Genomic DNA, 13,414 nt, shown 5'->3' with positions numbered 1-13,414 from the left:
ACTTATGCTCTGTTCAGCTGCAATTTTGATATTATCTCGGATGTTTTCCCACATGCTATTAATATCTAACTCTTCCTCAACTTCGTCGGAACTTGCTAATACGGCAAACCTATTTGAATTTTCGACCTGATAATGTTGCTTAGTTTCCTCGTCCTTTAATTTCGGAATATTGAATCTTTTATATTAACTTGTTGCTCTACTCGCTTGGCTACTGATAGTCCTTCTCTTAGTTCTCCAATTACCAAATAATGGTCAGAATTACAGTCTGCCCCCCCTGAAGGTTCGAATGTCTACTATACTAGTATGTCTTCTTTTATCTATCAAGATGTGATCTATCTGGTTATGTGTCAATCCATCTGGAGAAGTTTAAGTATATTTATGTATATCCTTATGGGGGAATGTTGTACTTTTGAAAATTAAATTTTTTGATGTGGCAAAGTTGACTAACCTAACTCCATTATCATTACTAGTTATGAATAGGCTCTCTTTTCCGATAGTCGGTTTAAAAATATCCTCCCGTCCTACTTTAGCATTGAAATCCCCCAATAAAATTTTCATGTGATATCTAGGTAACTGATCAAAGTGTGTTCCAATTCCTCATAGAAGCTATCCTTTATGTGGTCGTATTTCTCTTCTGTAGGGGCATGAGCATTTATAACTACGATATCGCACCATCTACCCTTAAGTACTAAATACGATAACCTATCACTGATAAATTCGACCTTTTTTACTGCTGATTTTATTCTTTTATAAATAAAGAATCGTGTTCCTAATTGGTGATTATCGTTTCCTTCCCCATAATACAACAAATAATCTCCTATTTGTGTTATGCCGTTCCCATCTAACCTAACCTCCTGTACTCCCACAAAGTCTATTCTATATCTAGCTAGTTCTTTTGCTACTAATGTTACCCCTCCTGTTCTATATAGACTTGTAACATTCCAAGTACCAAATCTCAAAATCTTATTCCTTTGCTGTGGTCATGCCAGAGAATCAGTCCCATTCCGAGGCTTATTTGAAGGATTTGTAACAAGCTGTTTTTTACGGTGATGGGTTGTTAGCCCTTCGTCCAACCCCCAAGCTGGAGGACCACCCCTCATTGGCTGTCCGCGACTGCTTATTCAATATATTCACAGCTATCCTCCATATCTGGAGGCCATCTCCTCGATCCGCAACCTGAGGACGTGCCATGCCGTGGTGATAGGGACCCACAATACATGGGTGAAAGGTAATAATGTTAATGAAAACAAAATGTTAGGGTAGGCTATATTGATTAATAAAAAATTGACTGAGACCTGCATACAATGAATGTACCGGTATGCATTAAATTGTCTGGAGTTGCATATTTGTTAAAGAGCCTAAAATGTGTTGTGCCTGATAATTATGTAGCCTACTATGTGCTTATTATGCATTCTTTCAATTAATTATAAATTACGAACTTACGTTGTAGTGCAAAAGCAGCAGTACTAATGGTGATCATTACTGCAAAAAAATAAATAAATAAATAAAAATGCTAATAGAATTGTATCCAAATCACATTTCAGAGCATACTGCAAACAATTATTTATTAAATTTATTATTCTTGCAGTAAATAACCTATATATTTTTCAGTGTCTACTAAATGTGAGGGGGGGGGGAGAGAGAGAGAGAATAAATGAAAATAACCATACGATTAGAATTCAATGTTACTGGATTAAAATTTGTTCACAGGCTTGACAATAGTGCGAAAAGATTAAATATGAGTGTTAGATTGAATGATTGTTTTTAAGCGTAAGTTATATATAAACTGGCTAATTGCTCATCCATTTTATAACAAATAGTATAATTTTAATTCATTCTTTTATATTGTAACGTATGAGGTCTGTCTAAAAAGTATCCGACCTTTAGCCAGAAAAAATATTTCAAATACCTGACGGGGTTGGGACCCTAATCCCCTTCAAAGTAGGCCCCTTGTGCTTGCACACACTTAGCCCACCGATCCTTCCACTGCCGGAAACACCTCTGGAAGTCTTCTTTTGGAATGGTGTTCAGCTCCGTCGTCGCATTCCACATTATCTCTTCTCTACTCTCAAAATGGGATCCTTTCAGTGGTGTCTTCAATTTTGGAAACAACCAGAAGTCGCAAGGAGCCAGGTCTGGAGAGTAGGGAGGTTGGTGAACGGCTGTAATTCCATGTTTGGCCAAGAAAGTGTGTATCAATTGGGATGAATGTGCGGGGGCGTTGTCGTGATGCAAGTGCCAGTTGTTCGCCGTCCACATGTCTGGTCTTTTGCGCCGAACTGCATCACGGAGTCGCCGGAGAACATCGTGATAGTACTCCTTTGTCACCATTTGTCCTTCCGGTGCGTATTCGTGATGCACAATTCCACGGACATCAAAGAAAACAGTCAGCATCACCTTGATTTTGCTTCGCACCTGCCGCGCTTTCTTCGGCCTTGGAGACTCGGGATGCTTCCATTGCGACGACTGTCTTTTTGTTCCTGGGTTGTACCCGTACACCCATGACTCATCTCCAGTTATCACGGTGTTCAGAAACCCAGGATCAGTGTTGGCGGTGTCCAGAAGGTCCTGTGCAACGTCACGACGGAGGTCCTTTTGTTCCGGGGACAACAACTTGGGCAAGAATTTCGCAGCCACTCGGTTCATGTTCAAATCATCACGCAAAATTGCATGTGCAGAATCTTTACTCACTCCAACCTCTTCGGCAATCTCCTGCACGGTCAAACGACGATCTGCCATCACCAAATTTCGCACCCTCTCAACAACAGCTGCACTCCGAGCAGTTTGGGGCCTGCCACAACGCTGCTCACTCTCCGCTGATGTGCGCCCATCTTTGAATCGGTTGAACCACTCCTTAATTTGTGTTACACCCATCGCATCTTCCCCAAACACCTGCTGAATCTTACGAATTGTTTGACTTTGAGAATCACCAAGCTTTTGACAAAATTTGATGCAGTATCTTTGCTCAATTCGTTCAGTCATCTTGCGAGAAAACTAAATCCGACAAACACCTAGAACAGCACCTTACTTGGCGACCACCAGCCAGTGACTGGCACAAGCGAATGCGGTGAAAAAATTCAAGCATGCGCATTACAGTTCCTCCTTCCACCATGCACAGTGGCGCCGCCTTAGAATCACAACTTTACGCGGGAAAAATTAAGGTCGGATACTTTTTAGACAGGCCTCGTATATGTTTTGACAACATCTATTGCAATTTTTGTAATTGCATGATTACTGAATGCAAGTTATTAAACTGAACTGTACAAGAATATATAGGTAATTGTCAAAAGATTAAAAATACGCAATGTTAAAATAACATCCTACGAAGATTTATGATGTATAGATTTGTAGATAAATAGAATATATAGGGGAGGATCTGGCTTTTATTGACCATGAATTCATGAGTTGAGTTATTAACAATATGTACTTTACTCTCATTACTTGGTAATAAAATTTTAAAATACATTTTATAGGTACATGAATTAAGCAGGAATAAAATTGAATCGGTCGAAGCTAAAAGGAACTAAGTCAAAATATACAGTTTTTGGGTTATGGCAACAATTTGAACAACAGAAGTCATGCGCATCGAATGGTGGAAGAAGGAACGAAGTCAGACTTTTAAATGTTCTTTGGTCTTCTATAACATAAAAATATACACATTTGTGGAATGTTTTTGCTTTTCTGGAAAAGTTGTGAAAAGTGACTTAGTTCCTTTTAGCTCCGACTGATTCAATTGTAATTAGACAGTGTTGCATATTAAAATTAATAATTTGTAATGACACATTTGATAATATCGTTATGGCCTTACAATTACATTTCTTTTTTCCAGCCGGGGTTCCACCTTCTCCTGATGATATAGCCATTATTATGTACACTAGTGGAACTACAGGGGTACCAAAAGGAGTTCTGATCACACACAGAAACATGATGGGTACAATGAAAGCTTTCTCAGATGCTGTCATTCTTTATTATGACGATGTATTCATGGGTTACTTGCCATTGGCGCATGTATTAGAGCTCTTGGTAGGTAAAATATACACATTATAAAAGCATTATACTTTAACTGTAACCCTGTGGTTCCATGCAGGGATCCTACAATCCTTGCATAGCTTGTTCTGAGAAAATCAAAGTTAAAGAAAACTAAGTATTGTGCGTAATGGTAATGCAACATGTTGTCATCTCTCTTATAACAGATCCATAAATAGAACAATTTAGGCACGAGTTTGTTTTGTTATACATGTTACTTGATTATGTCTCCCATGATGGTCTAGTGCAGTGATTCCCAACCTTTTTTGACTGAATGCCCACGACATTGCAACACACTTATGTTTTTATTAATAATAATATAATAATAACAAATAACTTCTATGCAGTGTCGGACATCCAGTGTTGTAGATATGTCGATGTTAATATGCAATCGACAATTCTAAAAAGCAAGCAGCAACTTCAGTGGCATTAGAAAAAAGCAAAGGTATGTGTCAAAAATTCCAACCTATCTATGCAGGATATCCGATGAAAGATTTTTATCATTATTTTTGAAAACTCACCTATTTGAATGAATATGAAGTCTGAGCTTTGTGGATTGCACAGTTTGTCTATATGTGGCCTTATGTTTGACGTGCCAACACGTAAATCATTTTCAAGATGCAGGAGTCTGTTCCTTTGTTTAGATTTCACTATTTTTATGATAGAAAATACTGATTCACACAAGTATGACGTTGAAAACGGCAGTTCTAAATGTATTTTTAGTTTATTCCGCACCATTGACTGAATTTATGAAACATTTCTTCATATAAGACACTCGGGATTTTGTTTATATTAATCTCCACGCCATGTAAAACCACATAGCGAGTATCCATCACTATATTTACGAAACACGGTGCGTTTTTGTGAAACCCAGAAGAGAATTTTCGCTCACATTATTTGAATTAGCATTTATTTATTTATTTATTTATTTATTTATTTATTTATTCTGGTGTAGTTAAGGCCATCAGGCCTTCTCTTCCACAACACCAGGAATACAAATACAATAATATAAATAAACAGAAATAAATACACTATAATATACAAAGTAAAGCTGCTCAAGAAATAAAGAGAGAGAAAAAAAAAACACTATAAACAAAGTAAAGCCACACAAAAATATACAGGTTGCAGTCACACAAACTTTAAATGAGTGATTAAGCATTGCTGTCGTCTAACCCAGAACTTGATTCAGATTGTCTTTTTCGAATTAAAAATTTGGCCATGACAAAATCTAAATAAAGTACTTGTGATAAAATTGTCGCACTATCACCCCCTCACACATGCATACTGTTTATACTGAAACTGACCAATATATTCTGACGATTCTAAACTCTGTTTATTACTGAGTGGGAAGAGTAAACGAATTTCTAAGCATCATTGCAGGTGTTCACTTTCATTCAGGGGCGTATTTTGCGGGCTACCGGCGGTAGCCCAAGGAAATTACAAAAGAAAAAGTTTATAATATAACATAATGTAATAATTTTGTATTATTAGTTTTACCATAGTAATTAAAATTAAAGTAATTGTTAGATATATTTTGTGTAATAATAGGGTCAGCGGTAGCCCAAACCCTTTAACCAGTATACGCCACTGCTTTCATTCGAATTATCACAGGCAGAAAAATTAAACTGAGCATTGTTGCAGGTGTCCACGTTTCATTAGTGAAGTCTGTCTCAAAATAAAATATACTATATCAAAGACTTCGTTGTAAAGAGACTTTCTGGATGACATAACATTTATTTTTCAATTCCAAAATTTCGCGATACACTCCATGGGGCTGCGTGACATACCAGTTTTGCGACACACTGGTTGGGAACCACTGGTCTAGTGGTTAGTGTTTGGTTCTGGGCCAAAGTATGGCAATTTCACACCTGAGAAGATTATGACTTCTTCATATAAAAGAATTAGTAGTACTGTGTGATTTTTCTCGGAGTTCAGTGAAACAGAAGATCCTTAGTATTGTTCACATACAGATCTTACTTCAGATGTGTCTGCTTACTCCCAATGATGTCTTCCAGTGTCTGATAATAGGAATTTGTTGGGAGCAATTTCAAAGCGGGAGAAGGAACTAAGATCCAAATCGAGACTGACTGACTAATGCAAGTAGGAGATAGTTCAGGAAGCAGAGATGAAGGAAGAGGGGAAAACAAGGGGAAAAATCAGTATGACTTAAGGAAATGTGTGGAGGGAAAATAAATCGTGAGAAAAAAAGAAACTAAGATCTAAAATAAAGTAGCAATGTGGAAAAGTTAGCAGTGAAATGTGCAAATAGATAGGGGTGTGAAGTGAGGGGAAATGTGCCATACAGGAGGGGGTCGAGAATTAGAAGTATTCAACAATGTGTTCGCACTAAAGACGTCTAGTTTTAAAATTTATCCTGAAACATTTTAAAAGTTTTTATATCATAATATAACTAATGTGTGAAATGGAATAAGGATACAATATTGATAAAAAAATAAATAAAATAAGGACAGATTAAATTTGTTGCATTGCTATGACCTTCAGAAAACCAAACTTACGAAACGAAGTTTTTCAGAGTCTGTTTGCTTACTTTGTGGAATTTCAATTGGATACTCAACCCCTTTGACAATGATCGATAGTTCGAGCAAAATCAAGAAAGGAACTAAAGGAGATGCATCTGTTCTCAGACCTACTTGTCTTACTGCAGTGCCTGTAAGTAAATCATTAAGCTCATTTCAGAATTTAGAATCACTTTTTCAAATAATGAAAGCATTGACAGCAATCTGAGTTAAGAATTATGTACAAATCTTGTGAATATATTTTACAAACTAATTGATAGTTATCAGAAGTGCACATAGTTAAACCATTTAATTTTTTACAGTAGTATTACAGATAAATTTTTTGATGTCGCAAAGTTGACTAACCTAACTCCATTATCATTACTAGTTACGTGTAGCTCTTTTTTCCAATAGTTGGCTTAAAAATATCCTTCCGTCCCACTTTAGCATTGAAATCCCCCAATAAAATTTTATTGTGTTATCTAGATAACTGATCAAAAGTTTGTTCCAATTCCTCATAGAAGGTATCCTTTATATGGTCATCTTTCTCTTCTGTAGGGGCATGAGCATCTATAACTATGATATCACACTATGGAGATGCACTATCACCTTTACTTTTCAACATCGCTGTAGAATATTCCATTAGGAAAATTCAGGATAACAAACAGGGTTTGGAATTGAACAGGATACATCAGCTTCTTGTCTATGCGGATGACGTGAATATGTTAGAAAATTCACAAACGATTAGGGAAAACACGAAAATTTTACTTGAAGAAAGTAAAGCGATAGGTTTGGAAGTTTATCCCAAAAAGACAAAGTATATGATTGTCTCGTGACCAGAATATTGTACGAAATGGAAACATAAAAATTGGAGATTTATCCTTTGAAGAGGTTGAAAAATTCCAATTTCTTGGAGCAACAGTAACAAATATAAATGGTACTCGGGAAGAAATTAAACACAGAATAAATATGAGAAATGCTGTTATTATTCGGTTGACAAGCTTTTGTCATCTAGTCTGCTGTCAAAAAATCTGACAGTTAGAATTTATAAAACAGTTATATTAGCAATTGTTCTGTATGGTTGTGAAACTTGGACTCTCACTTTGAGAGAGGTACAGAGATTAAGAGTGTTTGAGAATAAGGTTCTTAGGAAAATATTTTGGACTAAGAGGGATGAAGTTATAGGAGAATGGAGAAAGTTACACAACGTAGAACTGCACACATTGTTTTCTTCACCTGGCATAATTATGTACATTAAATCCAGACGTTTGAGATGGGCAGGACATGTAGCACGTATGGGCAAATCCAGAAATGCAATAGAGTGTTAGTTGGGAGACGAGAGGGAATAAGACCTTTGGGGAGGCTGAGACGTGGATGGGAGGATAATATTAAGATTTCAGGGAGGTAGGATATGATGATAGAGACTGGATTAATCTTGCACAGGATAGGGACCAAGGGCGGGTTTATGTGAGGGCAGCAATGCACCTCCGGGTTCCTTAAAAGCCATTTGTAAGTAAGTATTACAGATAATTCTGATTTCACTGACAGTGTATAGAATGGAAAAGAGTGGGGACAGAGGCTCTTTAAAACTTAACATTATGAAGGAATATCGAAGTACACATAATGTGACAAAGTATTTTTTTTTTTGTTCTGTATTCTATTCAGTAAATGGAATCCTCTAGTAGATAATGTAGTAGGAATAAAATTAAAATTTGCCAGTTTATTTAATTGAAGTTACTGTTTCTAAATAGTGTAATAAAAAATAAAATTATGCAAAAAATAGATTTTGTTTCCTGAAGCTTGTAATGTAATCTCTTTCAGTTAATTTTGGATAGGATATATAAAGGAGTCTATGATAAAGTTTCGAAAGGAAGTGACTTCACTCAAGCTTTGTTCTACTTTGCATACAAATACAAGAAAGTATGGATGAAGAGGGGCTTTGACACTCCACTTATGAACAAGTTAGTACAGATTTATTTTTACCGATTGTATGATTGAAACTTGGCGCAATACTTTGTCCCAAATTGACTTGTAAGTAATCATAATACCTATTTGATATATTTATTGGGTCTGGGACATAAGTTAAGAGAATTGCATATGAAGAGTACAGGGGAAAAATGATCAGTCCCAATTCTCTTAAAGTTGATGTCATCTTCTAATTCAGCAAATTACTGCAAAATTTATTGCTGTTCCTAATGAAAAAGTAAGAAAGGATGACTGTATCCGTGTGATAATTCTCCTTTGCCGATTTTGGTAAGAATCAATCAATCTTCTTAATACATCCAGCTGTGTGCTGACAACTATAGTCCACTGTAGTCTATTTAGTTGTTGTTTTTCACGAGAAATGAGTAGTATTTTCATTGGTGTTCATTATAGATGCCTGTTGGTAGTAGCCAGAGTTGGGGTGGAGTTAATACATACTGCAGGGCTGTGTCTTCTGCAACTGGTACTGATGATTTTAATTTACTTCTTTTGTGGTTTATGGATGGACAGTATAGAAGAATGTGTTCCAGATCTTCATTATGATTATTACATCCCAGACAAGTAGGATTATCAGAAATACGAAATCGGTGTAGGTACAATTGTGTGACAATGTGACCTGTTCTGGGTCTTGTTAAAAATATTTGAACATGTCTGGGCAAGTTTTTGTACATTTCCAGGTCATTTGGTTTCTTTTGTACAGACTGTAAAATTTTTCCTTTGTCAGAAGAGAGCCAATTGTTGATCCATAGGTTTGTAAAATGAGACTTTACTGAAGCAAAAGCACTGGATAGAGATATCACTTGAAGAGGTCTTGGTTGCAAATATGTTGCCTGTTTTGCAATATTATTGATTTTCTCGTTTCCAGATATACCACAATGACTAGGTATCCATTGAAATGTTATTTCCTTTTGGAGTTCTTTTAGTTTACTTAGTTGTTTCTGAATTGGAATAATTCTATGTGCATATAGGTTTGGTACATATTTAATTATATTAAATATAGCCCCCTTGGAGTCGGTAAGTATGCAAATAGATTTTTCAGAAATTTGAGTAACACACTGAAGAGCAGCATCAATAGCTAGCAATTCAGTGTCAAGACTGAAGGAGGATGAACATGGTATGAAATAACTTTCTTGATATTTTGGAATATAATACCCTGCTCCTGATGTCCCAATATTAGGATTTAGTGATCCATCTGTATAAATTTGAAGGTGATTCTTATATGTGCTGCAGAGTAGTTCCATGGCATCTAACTTAAAAATGTATGGAGGATCATTTTTGGAATGATTTCCTGGAGTTTGTATGCTATGTTCTGGAATCACCCATTTCCATGGAGGAATTTCGTTCACAACTAGAGTTTTAGCAATGAGTGTGTCTGTGATATAGATTGGTATTTCTTCTTTTTTTTATTTTATAGAAATTACACAGGATATCATCTGACAGTTTGAAGAACATCTGATATCTGGATGAGGCTTGCAATTTTAAATGTATTTTTAGATTCTTTTGTAATACATAGTGTCTGATTGGTTGAATATTACATTCAATTTCTAGGGCAACAGTTGCAGGTTTTTTTTTTTTTTTTTTTTTTTTTTTTTTTTTTTTTTTTTTTTTTTTTTTTTACTCCTAGGCATAATCTTAGGGCTGAGTTTTGAAGAACAGAAATTTTTTGTAGACGAGTTGCTGATGCTCCTCCCCATATTTCACATCCATAGGTCAATTTTGATCTATATAAGCATTATAAAACAGACACATTGTCGTGATATCTGATCCCCATTTCTTATTAGCTATGATATTCAAGAGATTTAATCGTGGTAGACACTGCAAAGCAACATTGGTTAAATGTGTTTTCCATAAAAGTTTCTCATCAAAAATAAATCCTAGGATCTTAGGAGTTGGATTGTACTGAATTTCTTGATTATTCAAATAAATGTGAGGTTTATAGTTTTTTAAGCTATATCTTCTTGTGAAGACAGTATATTCAGTTTTTGATTGTGAGATAGATAGATTCCATTTGGATGCCCAATTACTGATATTATTTACAGCTGTTTGTATAACTCTTAATGATTCGTTTGGATCTTTATTCGTAGCCCATATTGTAACATCATCTGCATAGATACTTATTTTTACCTGAGGTGGAACATCAGGTAAGTCATGTAACATTATATTAAATAAATTTGGGCGTAAAACAGAACCTTGAGGTATTCCACCTGTAATTTTTTGGATAAAGATAAAAGATTATTTACTGAGGTTTAAATTGTTCGTTCATTAAGAAAAGAATGTAGAAATCGTAGCATTCTGCCTTTGATACCAAGTTCCATTGATTGTAATAAAATGGATGTGTGGAGTATTATCAAAAGCGGCTTCAAAGTCTATCATTACAGCTAATGTGGTCTTCTTTTCTGTGAAACCTTTATAAATTTCTTGAGCAAAATATAATAGAGCTTCAGTTGTGCCACATGATGGTCTAGAGCCAAACTGATATGGGCTTAAAACATTGAAAGTTTAAAGTCTCCAGGTTAATCTTCTATGAACAATGCATTCCAGTAATTTAGAAATGCAGGATGTTAAAGATATCGGTCTATATTATTTAGGGTCAAATTTGTCTTTACCTGGTTTGAGAATAGGAATTACAATTGCATTTTTCCAAGTTTTAGGATAAAAGCCGGTTTTCCAAATATTATTGAAGAGATGAAGAATTTCTTGCCTAATTTTATCAGAGGAATTTAATAACTTGCTATTACGGATTTCATCCTCTCCTGTAGCAGAATTGTGTAGCTCTGATATTGCAGAGTTTATTTCTTCAGTGGTAAAAGTATTGTCTGTTATATCATTATGATGAAAAATTAGTTGAAAATTACTTGTAAGATATTGTTCTTCTTTATTCATATATTTAGGCCATGATGAATTATTAGTCAGCCCTTGGGCATAGTGTGAATTTAAGAGTTCTGCCTTTGTAGCATTTTCTGTTATTATTGTTTGGTTACTATCTTTAAGGTGAGTGATGTGTTCATAACTCTTGCCTTCTATGGCTTTAAATCTTTTCCATACAGTTGTAGGCGAAGCATTTGGGTTTAAGGACCCAACAAACCGCTGTCAACTTGTTCTTTTGGCTTCAAGAATACTTCTTCTGAGATTTACCTTGCTTTATTATATTTTATTTTGTCATCAACTGTCCTCGTTTTCATCCATTGTCGCCGAGCAGATTGCTGTTGTTTTCTCATGTAAGTTAAATCATTATTCCACCAGATGTTCATAGGTCTACAAGAGTGTTGTTTGATAGTGGGAATAGACTGTTTTGCTGCAGTTATGATGATATCAGTAATTTTTGAAGTTCTGGAATCAATAGTTTTTTTAGGCAATGCTGTTTCATCATTAAAATTGTTAAATCTTGTAGTTTCATTATTGAATTTACACTAGTTTGCGGACTTTATTTTCCATTTTGTTTTAGGTAGCATGTTATCTGGCGAGTTATTTGTAGAGAATGAAAATGTAATATAAATAGGAAGATGATCATTTGACAGATCTTCACCAACACTCCAGTTTTTGAAATTATCATATATGTTTGATGAGCAGAAAGAGAGATCTAGAGTACTTGTAGATCCTGTACTTGCACATTGATATGTTGCTGTTTTGTTGTCATTAAGTAAAATGATATCATTATTCAGTAACCATTTGTAGATTATGTTTCCATATTGATTTGAAGGTCCATTATTCCATATGTGATGTTTACTGTTAAAGTCACCAACTATGGTAAACTTAAGATCAGATGGGATCAATTGTTCTATATCATCCATTACTATACTTGTTTTTTTGAAAGATGGGACATGACAGGAGCATTGCGATCGGAAAAACAACTGAATGTTACATAGTGCAGTAGGCCTGTTCCTATGGTAACTACGGTTGAGTTGCCAAACTTACAGTTCCCACATGGCGAGTGCTTAATAGCTCCCTTGGCGACATTTATTGTGCATACAATGTTAGCATTGGCACGTTTCGTCTTTGATTCTCTGTCGATTTTTGTATTGTTTTCTTACCTTCGCGTCAATTGTTTAATGAATGTTTTAACATCAGCCATCTTAACGACAATTGCTAGCTTCCATCAGCTGGCAGCGTGGTAGTCCATATTGGCAACATGGCACTGTAGTTCCAAGCTCGGTCGCTTAATTGTCATGTCCCATCTTTCAAAAAAACAAGTATAGGTTTAGCCCTGGAGTATATATACATTGACAAGTGAAAATGAAACGTTATTTTGAAGTAATAATTTTGTCCGAATATATTCAATTTGGATTTTAAATTGCTGTTTAGATTCAATTACATGAATGGAGTTGTGGATCATGGTAACAACACCCCCACCCCCTCTATCTTCACGAAACAGATTAAAAATTTTGTAGTCAGCAAATTTGTAAAATTTTAAAATATCACCAATCTGAAAAGATTCTTGTATGCATATTATAGAAAGCTTTTTGTCTTGAACTTCTTGCTTTAATAAATCCATTTTGTTTCTTAAAGACCTAGAGTTCCATTGTAAAATTTTTAGAGTAGTCTATATCCTTTTCGTTTTAATTCTCGGTCTTTAAATGTACTTCCCAATGAGACATGGAATTTATTCTTTTTAGCCTCATTTTTTATATTACAGAGAATAGATGTTGCTTCTGCATTGGACTGACACCATACTTCAGTCCTTTTGGTATTATATTTGCCTCTTTGTCTCATTATATGGTTCTTTTCAATATTAAACTCAGCTCTGATTGACTGGACGGTGTGACTTTTGGTGTTCCAAATAAGTACTTTAGTACGATTCTTGGCATCTCTCAGTGTAGTCCCTACCCGAAGATCCGATTGAGGGACTATTTTACCTCCGGAGAATTTTATACTGAGGGACTCCATTAATC

General features: G+C 35.3%; 1 protein-coding gene across 3 annotated transcripts in view; it reads left to right on the top strand.

Moving 5' to 3' along the window:
* Nucleotides 1-13,414, top strand: part of LOC138701359 (fatty acid CoA ligase Acsl3-like) — a 45,167-nt gene that overhangs the window by 15,624 nt on the left and 16,129 nt on the right. For 2 of the 3 annotated variants that reach the window (XM_069828170.1, XM_069828168.1), the window contains 3 exons: nt 3,830-4,027; nt 6,560-6,696; nt 8,364-8,503. In XM_069828170.1, coding sequence (XP_069684271.1) covers nt 3,830-4,027; nt 6,560-6,696; nt 8,364-8,503 — 475 coding nt within the window. The remainder of the gene's footprint in view (nt 1-3,829; nt 4,028-6,559; nt 6,697-8,363; nt 8,504-13,414) is intronic. The other variant, XM_069828169.1, reaches the window with a different exon arrangement.

The sequence above is a fragment of the Periplaneta americana genome, chromosome 6, assembly GCF_040183065.1.
Source record: "Periplaneta americana isolate PAMFEO1 chromosome 6, P.americana_PAMFEO1_priV1, whole genome shotgun sequence".
Classification (NCBI taxonomy): domain Eukaryota; kingdom Metazoa; phylum Arthropoda; class Insecta; order Blattodea; family Blattidae; genus Periplaneta; species Periplaneta americana.
This window is presented reverse-complemented; position numbering and strand designations above follow the sequence as displayed.